The sequence below is a fragment of the Morone saxatilis genome, unplaced genomic scaffold, assembly GCF_004916995.1.
Source record: "Morone saxatilis isolate NCDOM2014 unplaced genomic scaffold, NCSU_SB_2.0 Contig1, whole genome shotgun sequence".
Taxonomy (NCBI): domain Eukaryota; kingdom Metazoa; phylum Chordata; class Actinopteri; family Moronidae; genus Morone; species Morone saxatilis.
Window position 1 is genome coordinate 9,267,143 of NW_023339651.1, and position 18,911 is coordinate 9,286,053.

Here is an 18,911-nt window from a genome sequence, read left to right on the forward strand (position 1 = left end):
AAGGTTGACTGGAGGGATGAGAAAGAGAGAGATGGAGTCAATCTGTTGGGGCTCATGTTTGCCGTCCCTCCTCATGTCACCCATCCGTCAGATAAACTGTTAGCCTATTTCCAACCAGCCCACGTCACTTCCTCACCTCTGCGTGTTACCCCGCTGCGCCTCTCCCTTGTTTTCTATTTGTTGTCTCCTTTTCCAATTTCTCTCTTCCTTCTTCCTCCTGTGCTCTTCCTTCCCTTATTTTGTCTTTAAACGGGGAGTCGTGTGAACAGGCTATGCAAATGAGATGGTTATTACCCCACTGCTCATCAAGCCGCGCAGAGGAGACATTAATAGGCTGATGAATATGCATGTGAATTTGTTAATTAAGTTAATTATTCTGCTGAAAATGCATTCGTCTTCCAAGGACATCTTCCCCAGGATTTCAACCTGCTCCACTCATTAGTCATGCGATATTTCATACACAGAGTGAGAAAGAGAGAGGGAGGCAGACAGTGGGAGGGAGAATGAAGGGGAGAGGAGACAATGCTGTTTTTGGAAAGTGGGTGCCATGAACAGTTGGGGTTGTAAAAGTATGGGGTAAAAATAATGTATCTTAATGTCATCATTGCTCACAATGGGATGTGCAGTAACTACCCATAATAGCAAACCACATCCTGGTTTCCAGATATGGCACATTATTCCCAAAGAGTCCTAGCTGGAGTTTATACTTTCAGAGTTTTCAGCATCTTTTTTTTTTTTGTGGTTGCTTCTACCTCACTGGTTACTTCTCCCTAATTGCTTATTAAAACCCTCTTAAATGAACTTTTTGTGCCAACTTTCCAACACATTAATTAATTGTTGTAGCCAATTAAGTGCCGTTGTGCAAATGAGCCTCATCACAAATGGTCCTATAGGGCCGACCCCTCCTTTCTCTCTCCCCTCTCCCTCTGTCTCTTGCTCTCCCCTCCCTCTACCACCCTCCCAGCTAGTCTTCCCAGCTGCCCTTGCACTTCAAGGCACTCAGTGCCAAAGAAGCAGAAACTGTGTCCTGATAATGCTTCACTGTTTTCTGGACCGTTTCCAGCCTTCAGGCTCACTGATCTCAAACTTGTATGATAGGTGAAAAGCAAAATGCTCAGTCTATTCCTTTTGTTTGGCACGTTTGTACAAGACTCGACTTAATAAAACTGCTTGTGAACCAACCACAACAGCCATATTGCATTGTCTGGTTAGTTTTCCTGATAGAATGGTGAACCGTCAAGCCAGCGTGCATGCACCAAAAAGGCTATCGTTATTCACGGCAGGTAAAATATGAGTTCACCTAGAGAGATGATGAAAAAGGAGGGTAGTCAACTTCAAAGCACTCAATAAGGTTGCCAAGCTGTTCGCACATCTCCATCCCCTGTGTTAAAACTGGAAACATGCAGAGGAAATGAAATACATGTGTTTATAGAGATGTTACAGCTCATTCATCACCATAAGATTTTAACAATATAAGAAAAGTAGGAAAAAAGGCACGAGTATGATCCGTTTCTATGGTATCTATGTCCTGTATCTAGGTGTGTATACAGTATTGTACACTAGTCACCACATTATGTAGGTGCACTGTACATGTATGTGTGTGTGAGTGTGCAGATCTGTATATTCACTGTTTTACACTCAACAACAGGGTTTTGTTGTGTTTTGGTATCAGCCATCCACACATTACAAAAGTCATTTTTATGAGGAATAAATTTATTACATAAAATGAAAATGCAAAAATCACAGACTCCATACAACATATGGCGCAACATCGAATGAACAGATCGGTCTAATTTAGTTGAAGTCTTTCCAAAACAATTGACAAGAGAGTACTAAGAATGTCAAAGTAATAGAGTGGGCAAGATACCCTTTCTGGTCAATGTGACAATCCCTAAACTGCTTTTTTTATTAGAAGCTGTGGCATTTTTCAGTCCTTCATTGGAAATGACATTTACACATCAGGATGTTAACAACATGCAGTGACACCTCTTTCAGAATGGGGGCTGAACTTTCTTTTATTTTCCACGTGTCTGGCTCCGTCCACTCCACTGCCATTCGGACGCGGCACTGATACACCCACCAGGAGGATTAGGGAAGGTTTAGCAACTGTGCCAGCCTCACTCCCTGTGCCACCCCTTCCCTCGGCACAGAGGGGGGTCCCGCTTGGCATGGCAAGGTGAACTAGCCTCTGATTGATGGGCATGGTTTCAGCCCGCTACTGTGCTCCCCAAGGCCCGTGCCTCCCTTTCCTTTCTCCTACTGCTGTCTTGGCAGCGGTGCCCACCTCCTCTTCCATGCCAGGCAGCCAGCTAAAGCTCCTGGTGGGCACATCAATTACATAGCGGCACCTCCCCTCTTTTCTCATGTCTATCTGTGGGTCTGTCTACTGTCTCAGACGATGCCAATCTGCTCCCTCTCCGTCTCCACTGCTGTCTATAGCTATCTCGTGTGTGTGTGTGTGTGTGTGTGTGTGTGTGTGGGAGTGTGTGGTTTTTATACTTACTACATTTCACAATACTATCTTATGCACAAATGCACATGTATTCATGCACACACTCCTGCTCCCTCTCTTAGGCAGGTCATAATGGTTGGTGGGAAAATCCTCCCCAGAGAGCACTCATTGCCACAGGCTCAGCTGTACAATAGGCTCAGGTGTGTGTGTGTGTGTGTGTGTGTGTGTGTGGTTGCCTGTGCAGGGCATGGCTGCTTTTGCTGTTTAAAATGTCTTTATCTACTGCTTAATTATCTATTGCTTCGTGTGACTGCTTTATAAATGAGGCTATAGAAAGTACAAATTGTAGTGGGGAAGAAAAAAAAAAACAATGATCATGTTTAGACTCTGCATTCTTCTGTTTTTGAAGTCGATTAACATGAATATTTCAACCTTCCTTTTGGATTTTGGCTTTCAGCAGCTCTTGGCAAACCATGAATCATTTACTTGCGGCAATCGTACGCCATCTGGTGTCTTTGTCAGACATTGTTTTTTTTTTTTAAAGCACGGATTTGAATTTTGCTTTAGAGGAAATAAAGGCAATGACACGCTTCCTCCTTAAATTGTGTCGATAAATAACCAGAAATAATTAGAAAAATGCTGCAAATTGGAAAAAAATCCGTCTGAAATTAACTTTTTTTTTTTTTATTTTTTTTTTTTATTGTGTCCTGTTACATTAATCACATAGCTAAATAACTGCAGTGTATTCTGAAGCTAAAGACGAACTCAGCTTCATGTAAGTTTGAAGTGTCAACAAATCACCCGACTGCGAGCAGGGTGCAGTACGGAAACCCGGATGGGTGTAGCGGGGAAAGGCGAAGCCGGGAAACTGAAAACGGGGGAGAGACAATGGCGGCGGGGCCCGGTGTTTCTGTGCAGAGCGGCAGCCCTGCGAGAGAACTGACTCTCTCGGTCCAACAAGGAGCGAATCAGACTCATGGAGATCGGAGCAAACCCGAAGAGACAACAGGTAAGAACGAGACCGCGAGGTAGTTTTCATTGTTGTTGTTGTTGTTGTTGTTGTTGTTGTGGTGATCCGGCTAACGACCGGCTAACAGCTAACTTAGCCGACTATGCAACGTTATCGATTTGCTTCTTCTTCTTTTTTTTTGTTGTTGTTTTAATGATGTTAACGAACGCGTCTTTAGGGGAGAGAGAATAATAATAATTCAGCGGTGAAACGAGAGTTGATGAGTTGTGTTTGTATCGGATCGCTTAGCAGGAAGCTCATGTTAGCAACTCGCTCACATGAAGTTTGCAGAAACACTTGCAGCGTTAAGGGCCTTTGGAAGTAATTCACTGGCACCACACGGTTGAGTCTATTCCTGATTAGTAATGTTGGCCCACCTACCGAATATAACTAACACACCGTAAGCTCTGTGGTTTGCTCTTTATGACAGATAACGCGATAACAGGAGATTGGCCTCTTGTTGTGTTGACATGTGTTTATTTTACTTTATTGGTGCATTCAGTTCTTTTTTATTTTGTTGCAGTAATGACAAGATCTATTATAACTCCGACTAATCATATTTTTCAGAAACTTTAGAAAGATATTCATGTCAGCTGTACTTTGTGGGTAGTTCACAGATGCCAGTGTTTTTCATCTACCCTTAAATTACTTATTAAAATGTGTATTTTGGATTCGCTCAGTATGACTGTGAGTATGATTATTGCTCTCAGGTTTACCAGAAGAAGAAGAATAACTTTATTAATCCCCAGTGAGGAAATTCTTCGTTTTCCACTCAAGTGTTTACACAGAAAACACAGTATGGAAATTCTATACCTATAAATAATGCTAGAAACCACCCTTTTCTGTGCTAATTATCACAGTAACACAGTATACACTGAATGTAATAGGTACACCTAGTTAAAATTGGCCTTAAATGTGTTTAAAGGCAGGCAGGGAAACCCGCATTTGCCTTGCACGCAAATCATCTCCCATATTTAGATAAATTAGTTCTCTAAAAAAGGACTGAAATGTGATGAAATCAGTGTGATGAGACTTTGAATATATTTAAACAAAACAGGACGAAACATATATATATAACTTGCATTTTTGTTTAACTGTTATATCTAATGTATATTGCATTTCAGAGTCAGAGAAGCAGAGTCGCATGGCTGCCTTGTTGGAGAAGCTTCATGCCAAACACAACGCTTCACGGCCATGGCAGGAGACCTGCAAGGTTGTGCGTCAAGCCATGGTGAGACGGAGAAAAAACAAGTTGTTTGAATTTACAAACCACGTCTTTAAACCTGTGAGAAGTTTCAGTATTGGAGATTGCCTGAATGTCTGGAACCAGTAGACATGGGCCCGGTGAATTAGTGTTACTCTTCTTGGTTGGGCTTTTACAAACTGAATTGTTAGACCTGAACTAACAAGGAGAAATTTAACAAACATTACGCAGGGCAGGGAAAAAAATGTCAGCAGGTTTGCAAGAACAAGCTGCTAAGGTAGCTTGTTTCTTACTTTTATTTCATTGTGAAAAGTCAACAATCAATACTTGATGAGGAAGACGTGACTCTGACACAATCTCGCTCATACATTAGTGAGAGTGAGTATCTCATGACGGGATAGAAATGCAGTTTCCCCCCTTCATTAAAATAGATGGGTTCCATCTGCAACTTTTAATTGGTAACGCGGTAGCAATACTGAAAGAAAAAAGTTTTTGTCAGTACTTAGGCGGGGAGCACATTGCCTGCACTGAAAATAATGGATCAGTTCTGTAGCTTTTCTTTAGGTGAGTTATAACATTGGAAGCAGCAATTTTTAAAGACCTTGTATATAATTTACCATACAGTATTCATCTGCACCCAGCAGTGCAAGACTTGGAACAACCCCTCCTCATATCTTATTGAAGTACCCACAAGAGACTCTCACTACCAACATGTTCTTTTTACATTTGTAGCAATTAATCACTTAATTGCTACAAACACATTTTTTTTTTACTTTAATAACTTACCTGCTGGGCAAATGAAACTATAGTAGTGACATTTAAATCTCTGACCTATCATGCTGACTAAGCCAATGAAAAGCAAACCTGAACACAAAATCTTGTTGATAAAGCACTTTTATCTTTTCCCAACTAGTCTCTAATATCTCTGTTTTTCTTCACGCTGTGTCCCAGGAGAAACGCGGTGTGATGAATGCTACAGGTCACCAGCTCCTCCTCACCTGCTTGGAGACCCTGCAGAGAGCGCTGAAAGGTGAGACTGTCAACTTAAAGGACAGAAACACAAGGGAGAGCAGAGCAGTATTTTCCATAGGAAGGTGTTAGTTCAATTCAATAGACAGGGGGAACCGCTGTTATAGGGCAAACTAATAATGTAAAGGTATTTTCTTATAACCAATCATTAATTGAAGCAGCAGGCCTCACATAGGCAGTAGGAACATTGTTCGACACTGTTAGAACATTGTCACATTATATGATAGTACAGTTTTCCATTCTTCTCTGCCTTCTTTTTCAGTCTCATCTCTGCCCTCCATGACGGATCGTCTGGAATCCATCGCTCGGCAAAACATGTGAGTTGTTTCTCTTCTGCTTATGTTTTCTCACCCTCTCATCTGGTAACTCCCAACTAGGACTGTTTCAGAAGGTAACCCTCAGTATGGGAAGTAGAGGCTGATGAAAAGGTAGTCAGGTTGATGATTTAGAAGTTTCTAAATTCAGTTGAAATTTGTAATAAAACACACACCATACTGGGTTACTCCTAAAACATTACAAGTTTTTTTTTTTAATTATTTGTACTGTTCTCTCTGTAATTATTAATTGTGGACTCGGTCATTAAGGATAATTACTAGCTTATTCAGAAAACTAAATATACTCTTTTGAATTGACTTAAGTGAAACAGGTTACTTCTCTCTTGTTTCTTTCTTTCTTTCATTTTCTGTTTTTGTCTTGTCTGTACAGGCTGGGCTCTCACCTCAGCCCATCAGGGACAGAGTGTTACATCACATCAGACATGTTTTATGTGGAGGTGCAGCTGGACACCAGTGGCCAGCTAGTTGACGTCAAGGTGGCTCATCAGGGAGAAAACCCTACGGTCAGTTTACTTTAACTTCCACATGACTCCATAAAGCTGAGTCAAATAAGGATCAAGTTGGTAATGAATCCTATACTTGTCTACTCCAATTTAAGAATCTCTTCACATGGTTCTCCAAAAGAAGCTACATACCTTTTTTTCCTTTAATTAATTTGATTCATGCACCTTGGTGAAGTTGTCCCCAAATCTGTATTATAATATTATTTTCTTGATTTCTTTGTCATAGAGTTGTCCTGAGCTGATTCAGCATCTAAGGTGAGTAGAAACACAAAGGGTTCTAAAGTGTAGGGTTTCTTATTTGTGTTTTTTTTTTTTTTTAGTGATGCAGGCACCCTTGAGAGATACTTGTATTGGTCTGAAAGCTGTCTAAACCAAAACCACCTCTTTTCCTGCTTTATATCAGGGAGAAGAACTTTGAAGAGTTTTCCAAACATCTGAAGGGCCTGGTCGAATTATACAAGCTCCCTGGGGACAAGTAAGAAGACTTGTGCATTACAAATCGATAATTTCTCTCCATTACTTTTGTGTTGTGGAGCCAAACTGTCTGTTATAATTGTAGTTTTCTCCCAATTATCTGATTAACTGAATAGTTTTCATTTGTACTTAAGTATCAGGCTATGGTAAAGAGCCAAAATTGTTAATCCTAGCATTATGATTAGAGAGAGTTATTTTATAACACATATACCACATGTCTTTTATGATTGTTATTGTTTTCAGTTATGTATCATTTTGTTTCTGTTTTCCAGTAAGCTGAAGACCAAGATGTATATAGCACTGCAGTCGTTGGAGCTTGATCTCACCAAGATGATGCACATGTTTAGGTAAGATCACAAAATCAGTTTTTTTGTTACCCTGTACATCATCCTTAGTATCTTTAGTTTACTAGCGTTTTGCAAGTGCTTGGGTGCTGTGATATATATTGCGATGGCCTAATTAGGCTAAATTAGATAGCGCTTGGTTTTAATGTAATTGTATTATTTAAGCTGCACTGTGATCATTCAGTCATGCAGCAGAGGGAGGCCTATTCAGAATGTTAAAGGTATCAAGGGTACAATTTGTGTAATGTTACTAGACTGTAACCTAATAAATCAATGCAACTGGTAAAATATACCTCTACTAGTAGCATGAATGAATAATAATTAGGAGTAAAAAGCCTAATATGAGCATCTCTTTTTGTAATGCATACATTTTTGGTTGTGTGTTTTCTAGGTTGGCAACCAATGCTAATACAGTGGAGACTATTCTTCATGGCAGCGTGGGCTTGCTGACAGCCAGGAGTGGTGGCCATCTTGTTTCTCTTCAGTGTTACGTGTCCCCTTACGACATATTTGAGGAGGGAACGGGCACACAGCTCAACTTAACGGACAGCAATGGTAAGTGCAAAGAGGAAATAATAAATGTACATAAGAAGGAGAAATTTACACCAGCCTCAATCCATATGATTTTTTAAAATGATTGCCACTTTCTCCTTGTGTGAAAAATCTTTGCAGTTCCACGTTCTCTGGGCGTCAGTGTTTCCGTGACAATCGAGGGAACCTCTGCCGTCTACAAGCTCCCAATCGCTCCACTCATCACTGGATCCCACCCAGTGGACAACAAGGGGTAAGCGAATATACCGCATTTTATATGGGGAACTTATAAAGTTCTGCGAAGAGCAACTTCTAAATCTGAACATCTAGATTTATTAAAAGCTCTGCAGTCATCTGCGGGTTATTTTAGTATCCCAGTCCAGCGCTAGTAGAAAACAGAGAGAAAACACTGATTAATTTATTTTTGGTGTATTTCAGGACACCTTCCTTTTCCACTGTGACCAACTCCAACTGTGTAGACCTGCCAGCTTGTTTTTTCCTCAAGATGAACCGCCCCATGCCTTTCTCTCTGTCCTTTATTCAAAAGATGGGCAGTGCTACTTGTGAGTTTACCTCATAAACATTGTATTCTTCAAGATGCTCCTTTTGTTTGATAAGTTGGACTTCAACCTCTCTCTCTATTTTGTTCACAGCAATCCCAGTGTTTGAGAGCCCCCCCAGCCTCTCGCCTCTCTACCAGTTAATCGTCAAGAGCCAACGTCAGCTCCTGGAGGAGGGCAGTCCCACGCCACCGTCCTCACACAACATGCACTTCTTTTCTGTGAGCAGACGCACACAATACCTCCACACACAGGATTAATATGTTGAAACTCCTTTCTTACCTTTTTATTCAATTTCGTTATACATCCGGCTTGTTCTTTATGGGTTCTTGATTGTTCTTTGCTTACAGCAATATTGGTTTCTTGTAATTTTGGATACCTATTTGAATTTAAGCCTGCTCTATGTTGGGTCTATGTCTTATTGTGAGCTGCAATTAATGATTATTTCCATTAACAATTAATCTGGCAGTCATTTTCTAGAGTAATCCATTAGTTGTTTAGTCCATAAAGCCCATACTCAGAAGTCTTGTTTTGTCCACAACTCAAAGACATTCAGTTTATTGTCATAAAGGACAAAAAAAACCAGAAAATATTTAAAAAATGACTCAAAAACGATTAATCGATTATCAAAATAGTTGGTGATTAATTTTGTCCTTGACAACTAACAGGTTAAAAGGCTAAGTTAACCTAAAATCATCAACATTACATTATTACAGAGCTGTTATTACAGGTATTTTGATTGTTTCTCTCTGTCACGATTGCTATTACAGGTGAAGTTTAGTAAAATCTAACTTCTTGTCAATCTGCAACTAAATCTATGACTTTAGATGGGACTTTGCTGCTCATGAAAGACACCTACATTTATGGTCTGGAAAGGGAAAAAAATGTATAGATAGAAAATAATAATAATAATAAAACAGCCAATACAAAAGCAACATTTTAGATTGTCAATCCACACAAATCACTGTTTGAGTAAGAAAACTACTGTCTTTTTGCTTTCAGGTGTTGCCAGATCAGCAGCACTGTTACTTCCTGAATGGTGATGCCCCGGTACAAGATGGTCATTCTCTTCAAGGAGCACTGGTGTCCAAGATCCCCTTCCGCCACCCAGCACAAGTGCCACCCTTGTTGAATATCATCCGGCACCAGGCAGCCTGTAACAACTTAATTGGCAGCTGTGTGAAACGAACTTCCATCAAAGAAGGTAGTCATCTGTATTCTGACTTACTGTATTTGGGCAATCAACAACATGTACTTTGTTGTGTTTCATGTGTCAAATTACATTTGATGAGTGTAGCATTTTTGCTGTTGTTCCCTCAGACAGTTCAGGCCTCCTGCAGTTTGAAGTATGTCCTCTTACCGACTCCAGTTTCAGCGTCTCTTTCCAGCATCCAGTCAATGAGTCATTAGTCTGTGGTAAGCACTCAATTTTACAGAATTGTAATAATCCAGCATGTATTGATATTACTTAAACATCTTTGAATAACAGTGAAACCACAATGTATAAATTGTGGAATCACTTGCAATTCCAGTCTTTTGCTTATCTAAGTCGTCTTTCCTATCTTACTTATCCTTCCTCTAGTGGTAATGGAGGTGATTGACTCCAGACAGGTATCCTGCAAATTATATAAAGGACTGTCAGATGCTCTGATCTGCACTGATGAATTCATCACCAAAGTTGTCCAGAGGTGAGATTCATAATTCCTCCTGAATGCATAAATTTGGACAGTATTTTTTTAAATTTTTTTATAGTAATTGTTTTCTCCTCCTCATAGATGCATGTCCATACCTGTAACCATGTGGGCCATTCGGAGGAAAGCAGAGACCATCCAGGCAGACACTCCAGCCCTCTCACTAATTGCACAGACAGTGGAGACCATGGTGAAGAATAACCTGCCACCCTCCAGTAGTCCCACCTACATGGCAACAGGCGATGGAACTAACCCCATGGGATTGCCTGGGCTTACAGGGGGTAACACTCCTACTGGAGGAGGACCCTCTGGGGGACCTAATTTTACAGGTCCAATTACCTCTCTGTTTGGGATTTCCCGAACAGACAGGCAAGCCCAAGGAGGGGAGTGCCCACCCCAAGGAGGCGTGCCCGGCCAGCAACAGTTGCAGCAACAACAACAGGCTGGTCAAGGCCATGCAGATGACTACAACAAAGTCACCCAGAATCCTATACTGACAAGTCTGTTACAGATAACTGGAAGTGTGGGTTCTAGTCCCAACTCCCAGAATGCACCACCACCCCACCAAACTCCACCTCCAACATCTTCCCCTGCCAGCAACACAAAGAATCATCCTATGTTGATGAATTTGTTGAAAGAAAACCCCACACAAGATTTTGCTGCACTGTATGGTTCTAGTCCATTAGAGAGGCAGAATTCTTCATCTGGGTCTCCACGGACAGAAAGCATTAGTGGAACCTGCCCTGGGGGTAACACGAAAGGCAAGAAGAAGCGCCCACGGGGTACAGAAAAGGGCGCCATGTTGCCTGGCACTGCTCCGGGTGGTGGTTTAGGTATGAAACCACAGCAAGGATCTTCAATGCCCCAGCACCACCAGCACCATCAAGTCACACATGAGGATGACTTTCACCGTGAGCTTCTCTCTATGGATGTGGACGCATCTCAGAATTCTATCTTTGATGTTAACCTGACTAGTGATGGCCTAGACACACCCCATAGCATCACTCCAGCACCTAGCCAGTGTGGAACACCGCCCTCTGGCCCCAGCATGCCTTATTCACAGTCTCATGTTCAGTCTCAGCAACAGCAACCACCAGGGACTGTACCGCCTCGTATGGTCCGTCTCTCTAGCTCTGACAGCATCGGGCCTGATATCACGGAAATCTTGTCAGATTTGCCTGAACAAACAGGCAAAGGCAGCTGTGGGAGCCATGGGCAGCATCCCATGGGCAGTGGTGGGGAGGATGGAGGCCCCCTAGGTACCCCCATCCGTGACTCCTCCAGCTCAGGTCAGGGCAGCGCAGTGTTTGACTCAGCAGACATTTTCAACACCAATAGCAATGAAAATCCTTTTCCTGATGCCGCGGACCTGATTGCTGAGGCAGCTGCAACTGCCGCCACTCCCACCAGTGATTCTTCTTCCACAAACTTCTTCCCTGATGCTGCCGACTTCAACCCTGATCTCCTGACCTCAGGCCATGGCTTCTCCCAGAACTACTTTGATGACAGCTCTCCAAGTGCCGATGGAGACATGGACCTGGTCAAGGGTTTTGGGGGAAGTAGCCAGCAGAATACCCCATCAGGAACACCTCAGAATCCAACTCCACATGGACAGAGCACCCCAGAGCCCTCACTGAAGGACCCTTTTGACATGGGTATAGTTTTTGGAGGCAGTGGTGGTGGTAAACCACTTCTGGGGCAAGCTCCTGATTTGGGAGACACACATGGTGGAGGGTCCCAGAGCCCCCTCATAATGGGACTTGGACCGGCATGTGGTGACTTTAAAAGTGCAGAACCCAAAGTTAAACAGTCACAGGGACTTATGCGGCCAAAGGATGAGAATGGGGGTAGCGGAGGGAGCAGTTCAACAGAGGGTAAACAAGTCAAACGTAGCAGGACCCCTTCTAGTGAGGGAAAGTCCAAAGAAAAGCCTCCTAAACGCAAAAAGCTGGACCCTGATGGGAAGTCCCCCTCTCACAGCTCAGGTGGACGACCATATACACCTCCAAGTGGTGGCTCAGGCTCTGGGGGAAGCATAAGTGGAGGAGGCTCCAAGTCTCCTGGTAGTTCAGGACGCTCGCAAACTCCTCCTGGTGGTGCCACACCTCCAATTCCCAAAATCACTATTCAGATCGCCAAAGGGACCATAACTGGGGGGAAAACATCATCCCATAGTGGATACACCTCCAGCAGCTCAGCCACAAGCAGCACAGGAGGAGCAGGGGGAACCAGCAGCAGCAAAAGCCATCATTCTCACTCATCTTCCTCTGGGAAGATCAAGTCCAAGGAAAGCTCCACAACACAAGGCAGCAGCTCCAAACCAGGGAGTGCAGGAATAGGGGGAGGAGGTGGGCCATCCCAGTCTAAAGGCTCCTCCCAAGGAATAGGTATTGGTAAACCAGGATCATCCCCAATCACCAAACATGGGCTGTCAGGGCCTGGAGGTAGTGGGGGTGGAATGGGAAGTAGTAGTAAAATAAAGCCTCAGGGGGGCAAGCCTCCTGGGTCTCTAATGAATCCCAACATAAAGCCCAATATTTCCCCTTCTCACTCCCGCTCCAGTAGCTCTGGTGACAAATTGTCCTCTCCTATGAAAATCCAGCAGTCCCAGGTTCCAGGAACACCTCCTTCTTCCAAGGCTAAATCGCCAATGGGCTCAGGAGGTGGCAGCTCTGGAGGGTCCAAGTCTTCTTCAGGTGGAGGCATGAGCTCCCAGAAGCCAATGGGTGGGAGCTCTTCCTCTGGTTCTGCATCTTCCTCCTCATCCTCTAGCTCATCCTCTGGCTCCATGGCCTTCTCAGGAGGCTCCCAGTCTCAGTATGGGGGTGGTGGAAGTGGAGGGGGAGGAGGGGCAGGTGGAGCGGGGGGCGGTGGAGGAAGTGGTGGTGCAGGGGCTGGTCAGAACAATGCAAATAACCCCAATGCTAAAGGGAAATCTCCCAGTCGAAACAAGAAACCTTCTCTTACGGCAGTCATAGACAAACTGAAGAGTGTAGGTGGAGGTGGAGTTGGGGAGGATGGTTGTGAGGTAGGTCCACCAGTAGGGGGAACTGGTTCAGGATCTGCTCCTGGTGGTGGAGGTCCTGGAAATGTTCCCAGCAGTGGACCTTCAAACATGGGTCCTTCCAAGCATGCCTCTTCCTCCCAAAGCGTCGAGTATAAGCGGGAAAAGTCTGACAAAGAGGCAAAAGCAAAAGTGTCTGTTTCAGGTGGGAACAGTGGGGATAAAAAGCTGATGGACCCAAAAACAGGAGGGGTGAGTACGACCGGTCTGGCCAAGATCATCATTAGCAAACCCGATGGTGGCTCACCAAGCATCAAGGCCAAAGTGACCCTTCAGAAAGCAGGGGAAGGATCTGGTGACTCTATGCGTCCTCAAATTTCTAGCCTCAAAGCTTCCCCCCTCTTCAGTGGCTCTACTCCCAAGCATGACCGCTCCTCCCCGAGCCACAGTCGCTCGCCAGGATACACCCCGCTCAACCATGACAGTGAGAGTGAGTCGGGCAGCAGCTCAGTGGCTGAGAAGTCCCACCAGAACAGCCCGAGCTCAGATGACGACCAGGCCATTCGCCCGCTTCCCCCCCAGGACTACATGAGCTCCATTTCCCTGAGCTCAGGGGAGAAGCACAAGAAGCACAAGAAGGAGAAGAAGAAGCAGAAAGAAAAGGAACGGGAACGGGACAGAGACCGAGAACGGGAAAGGGATAAAGAGAAGAAGAAGTCATCTATGTCCATGGGTCCATCCTCACATCCAATAAAAGCAGACAGTTGGTCTCGGTCGCCCATCACAGCTTCAGATTCATCTTTGTCCATGCTGGGTTCAGAGCGTACATCCCGATCCAGTCCACTGTATATGAGAAATGAAGATGATGACCTTATGGACTCAGCCCTCACTGGCAACCTTTGATTTTATTAAGAAAGTCTCTTTATTTTACTTCAAACTTTACTTTTCTCACACATTTTAAACAAATGTCTTTTAACATACAAATTAAACTATTTATTTAATTCATGCCTCAAATTGGGACTGGATACAAGGATATTGTGGCGCTCTGTCTTGTTAAAGCTGTATTTTGCTGCCTATCAGCATATGATATCCAGGAATTGGGATGCCGATTTTATTTTTCAAAGTGGTTGGTTCACTGTCATCTAAATCTCCCCCCAGAATATTAACTTCCTTATGCTTCGTTAAGGAAATGGCTTTATACAGTATATTTACATAGGAATTTACATTGTCTTTCCTTTGTGATTTCAAAAGGTCTTTACTGTCAGTAAATGTTATTTCATTTTCTTTCATATGTAAAAGATCTGCTGCTGTTCGTATGTCATTGCTGTTAAAACAAACCAGATTGCCGCAATAGTAAAAGTATGACATCTGTTAAAAAAAAAAGTATTGTTAAGCAAGAAGGGTTCAGTGTTCAGTTGCCTTGTTTTCCAGATTCAACTGGGAATGTTTAGATTTTGATACATTTTAAACTGTTGATGTGTAAATTAGTGTAGGTAAAGACTGCAAATGATGATGATGATGATGATGATGATGAGGATGATGGAGAAAAAGTGAAATTCTGGTCATTTTTTAACTGTAGAAGTCTTGGAAGATTGAAATAAACATTTCACTTCTGGAAAAGTCACTGCCATATTTCTGTATCTTAAGTTTGTCGGGCAAGATGTAAGTAAAGTAAGTAAAAGTTTTATATAGCACTTTCAAAAATACAGTTACAAACAAACGAATGAATATATATATTATAGATATAGATACATACACAAGCAAACAAAAATAAGTAAAGAAACACTGGAAAGGAGAGTGAGAGAGAGAGTGAGAGAGAAAGTGATTGAGGTAGATGGTTCCTGAGGGTTGGGGCTAAAACAGGCACGGCCACCTTTAATTTTGCAGTTGAAGCGGGGGATGGATAAAAGGCCAAGATTTGAGGAGCGGAGTGGTCGAGGAGTGGAATGAGGAACAAGGAGATCTGAATGTAACTGGGGGCAAGGTCACAAAGTGCCTTCTATTCAATCAGCAGAATCTTGTAAGTAATTCAGAATTTTACAGGAAGCCAATGGAGGGAGGCGAGAACAGGTAATGTGGGACAGACCGCTGGTTCTGGTTAGTCTGGCAGCTGCATTTTGGACCAATTGTAAACGATTCAAGGAAGCTTGACTGAGGCACGTGTGGAGGGGATTGCAGTAATCTAGACGGGAGAAAATAAAGGTGAATTAATAGCTCGAGATCTCTGGAAGACAAGAAGCATCTGATTTTTGCAATATTTCGTAAGTTTTGTAACATGATGGTCAAAAGTCACATACTGATCAAAGATGATACCAAGATTCTTCGTCATCATCAGTCCAATGAACTGATCAGCTGCAGTGACAAAATTGTCAGGTCCAATTAAAAGAATTTAATTTTTGTCAGGATTTAGGTGGAGCAAGTTAAGAGACATTCAGAAGGGAAATATAAAGAGCAACAGTAGCAGCACATTCTTTGTAACATCTAATTCCTATATTAATTTAAAGTAACAGTCATTGTAAATACTACATTTAAATTATTTTAAATGAGTACATTTTTCCTTATGCAGGAGTCAATAGCTCAGCTACAAAGGTACACTAGATGGCAGCAGTGGATCAGGCTGCTCAATAGCATTTTGTAATGAGTTACACACTCCCTGAGGTTAAATAAAATGTCACGCCTTTATTCACAGGTATTACTGAAGAAGATTTGATAAATCGTGATGCAACCAGAGGGACTAAAAAGGGACAAAACAAATCAGTTAGGGCAGTCACAAGGATTCTCGTCATAAAAAAAGATAAATTAAAAAAAATAATCTTACCTGCTTCATCATCTAGAGGACTTTTCTGTTCACTGAGACCAAGATATAACAGGGCAGACAAACGTCTTCTCAAACTTAAAGCATGAAGAAATGTGGCTCAGGTGAAAAGGATGTCTGGCAGTCAATATTTGACTGCCAGTTAGTTTTACACTAACAGGCTTCAGATACTAAAATAAATTGCACGTGCTGACATTAAAAGGAGCTAAATTGTTTACATTGAACAATCAAGAAAATTCAAATAGTTGAGACTTTTTAATTGAATTGTTCTGAGGAGTTATTTTTCTGTCTGCACATTGTAAAGAAGTAGAATAAAGATACACAAAGTCTTTCAGAATGAACACAAGTAGATACACAACAACACAGGTACATATTTTCTTTCTTATTCTGTTAATCATCTGGATTTCTGGTTTGGAGGGTAATGGCTGTTCCTTTTCGATGTATAGAAAATACCAACGTACAATATAGAAAGAAATCAATAAAATATATTCCAGAAAAGAAATACTTTGTGACCTTTGTCGCCCTTCTCGTCCCAAGTGACATCACATGAAATCAAAGCAGACGCCGAGGCTCCCAGTCAGCTGATCTTCTGATCCATTGCCTCACTTTTCTCCAGCTCTGCTGACTGGGCTGTATTTTTTGCCCCCAGAAGCCCCTGCTCAACTGCTTAGCTGACACAAATAAATGGAGTCTCTATATTAAAACAATCTCTTATTATGGAGTCAGTTACTTGGAAGAAACATGACACTCAAACGGCACCAGTGTATCATCAACGATGTGCACTTTAATGGGCAGCAGCTTGCTCAGGGCGGCTGCTTAGCAGTTGGTCGGCTTCCCATTCCTGTCAGTGTCCCAAAGAGCCCAGCTGAAGGGCCCCTGAGGGAGGTCATCTAACCCTTTGTACTGTATGTGTACTAACTCGCCCCAAGGATGGATGCCGAAAAGTGTCATATTCAGCTAAATACTATACAACATCAGTGCAGGAGGTTGCTTGAATGTCATCCCTGCCACTGTGGTTTTGTTTGTCCTTGTGAAAATACATTACATATCTTCCTGCTATATTGAGCTGCAGTAGAGTCTGCTCCTCAACTGCCTTGAATCTTGTGTTTTCTTGACGTTGGCTTTACTTCCTCTATCTTATCTTATCCTAACATTTAGAAAAGTATTACAAAATAACTTTTCCGTTTGCCTTAAATTGAGCTTGCGCATTTGAAAACTAGGGACAAAAATATTTGCTTAAATGTACAGTATGACCTCAAAGTATTGTTATTACACCAAATAATGAAATATTGTATGTTTTATGTTTTTCATTTAGCATAGTGATAATATTTAAGTTTCGGGTCAATTTGAACAAACTGTTATCTTACTTTGGATTTCTGTTTCTTCCTAAATGCATCAATTTCAGTGAGTATCACATTGATAAAACAATATTTAACATGTTTCTTTAAAAAGAGGAGTTAAAATGAAGGTTAATAAGAAAATCCAATAGACTTCAGCTCACTGGTATAAAAATATTGTGTATGTATTAAGAGGTAGCAATAAACTTTTTTCCTGCTAGTGGACAACCCAGTTTTACAGTGATGCATGAAAAGGATGAAACACAGCAGCTCACAGTGAGATTTAAATTCCTATTTCTAAATGACACCAAGAAGTAGCCTTTAGCCGTGGACGCTTATTCACTTATTAAAATGTGATTTTTAAGGCCATTTTTACCTGTCACACTGTAAAAAGAACAGGTATAAATAATAAAATTAGTGATGTCTGAATTCCATTTAGCTGCACACTCTCAGATAATACCGAGCACTTCATTACAGTCAATGTTCTCATTTCTGCCAGACCTTTGCAACCAATTTGTCAACTTCCAGGAAAATAAAAGAAAGCCTGAGACTGCAAGCTCCTCTCCTCTTTCCCCCCTTCTGCAGCTCCTTGACTCTCTATTCCCTGTCAACCTTTTCAAACTGCTGATCCACGCTTTTCTTCAGCACGGCTAATTTCTCTATTGTAGACCCTGCCACTCAAACTTTCTGCCTGGCTTTACACTCAGTAAAGACTGCTTGGAATATATCCACATCATTCCTTTTTTTCCCTCCTCATCCTTTCATACTGTGTGCACTCTTTCATCGTTTCTCAAACACAAGTCTGAGGCCCACTGCAGGTCTCTGTGATGTTACTGATCAGTTTCCGATCTGCTCGGCTGACATGAATACTGCTTATAATAATAATTTCCTCTATTTTAAGTCCTGTTATTTTCCTAGTCACATGTGCAATCAACAAAAATAATTTAAAGTCCTGACATTTTCAAATTTCATCACAAAGTACATTTCATAAGTAAATTTCATGTGCAGCTGATTCTCTTTAGTCCCACCTTGTAGTTCTCAAAGGCCCAATATCAATTCTCATGCCAGCTGTTGTGTGTGTAAAATTTCAACTCCGCTTTAATCGAACTGACAGTTCCCCCTTTTCTCCTCTCACATACTATATTCAGTTTTTTCTTCTTCTGCTATCTCAGCTTTACCGTTGAGTGTCTCTATCTCCATCGACAGCTCAAGTTTCAGCCCACAGGTTACTTCTGAACTCTTTTTCTATCCTTTTACATTAAAGAGGTAAAGTTAGCAGTAATAAGATGCAGCATGCATCTCTTTTACTAGATAGTGTGTGTTACAATCTCATCACTTTTCTGGTCATTGAGTTACTGCAATGTACACATTTATCATATTTCGGGCATGTGAGGCACAAAAGATGCAAACAATGAATTGAGTTAAGCAATTCGCCATCTCCCCTTCAGCACATAAGGAAGGGCTGGAGTTCATGAGCTGTTGATGAGCTGTATAGCATGGAAATAACCTCCCAGCTTATCCTGTAGATAAGCAAGCAAGAGGAGGCAGTCATTTGCCAGTTAGTTAAGCTTTATAGCTGCACACTGCTTTGGGAGGCAACAGAGGGAGAGAAGGGGGGGGGGG

General features: G+C 42.1%; 1 protein-coding gene across 1 annotated transcript; it reads left to right on the top strand.

The window, feature by feature from the left end:
- The first annotated feature begins 3,282 nt into the window (after positions 1-3,282).
- On the top strand, positions 3,283-14,755 carry med1 (mediator complex subunit 1). Its single transcript, XM_035661668.1, has 16 exons — positions 3,283-3,461; positions 4,586-4,692; positions 5,617-5,695; positions 5,957-6,011; positions 6,400-6,532; positions 6,759-6,787; positions 6,936-7,007; positions 7,279-7,353; positions 7,742-7,905; positions 8,023-8,134; positions 8,320-8,444; positions 8,535-8,662; positions 9,444-9,645; positions 9,762-9,857; positions 10,024-10,129; positions 10,217-14,755. Exons 1-16 carry the CDS (start codon positions 3,341-3,343, stop codon positions 14,037-14,039), a joined length of 5,427 nt encoding a protein of 1,808 aa, XP_035517561.1. The 5' UTR covers positions 3,283-3,340; the 3' UTR covers positions 14,040-14,755.
- Positions 14,756-18,911: the final 4,156 nt, after the last annotated feature.

Excerpts from the sequence above, each read along its gene's own strand:
- med1 (XM_035661668.1), top strand. The coding sequence starts at position 3,341 with ATGGCGGCGGGGCCCGGTGTTTCTGTGCAGAGCGGCAGCCCTGCGAGA. Across the intron at positions 6,788-6,935 it reads GAGCTGATTCAGCATCTAAG|GGAGAAGAACTTTGAAGAGT; the intron begins GTGAGTAGAAAC and ends GCTTTATATCAG. Across the intron at positions 9,646-9,761 it reads ACGAACTTCCATCAAAGAAG|ACAGTTCAGGCCTCCTGCAG; the intron begins GTAGTCATCTGT and ends TTGTTCCCTCAG.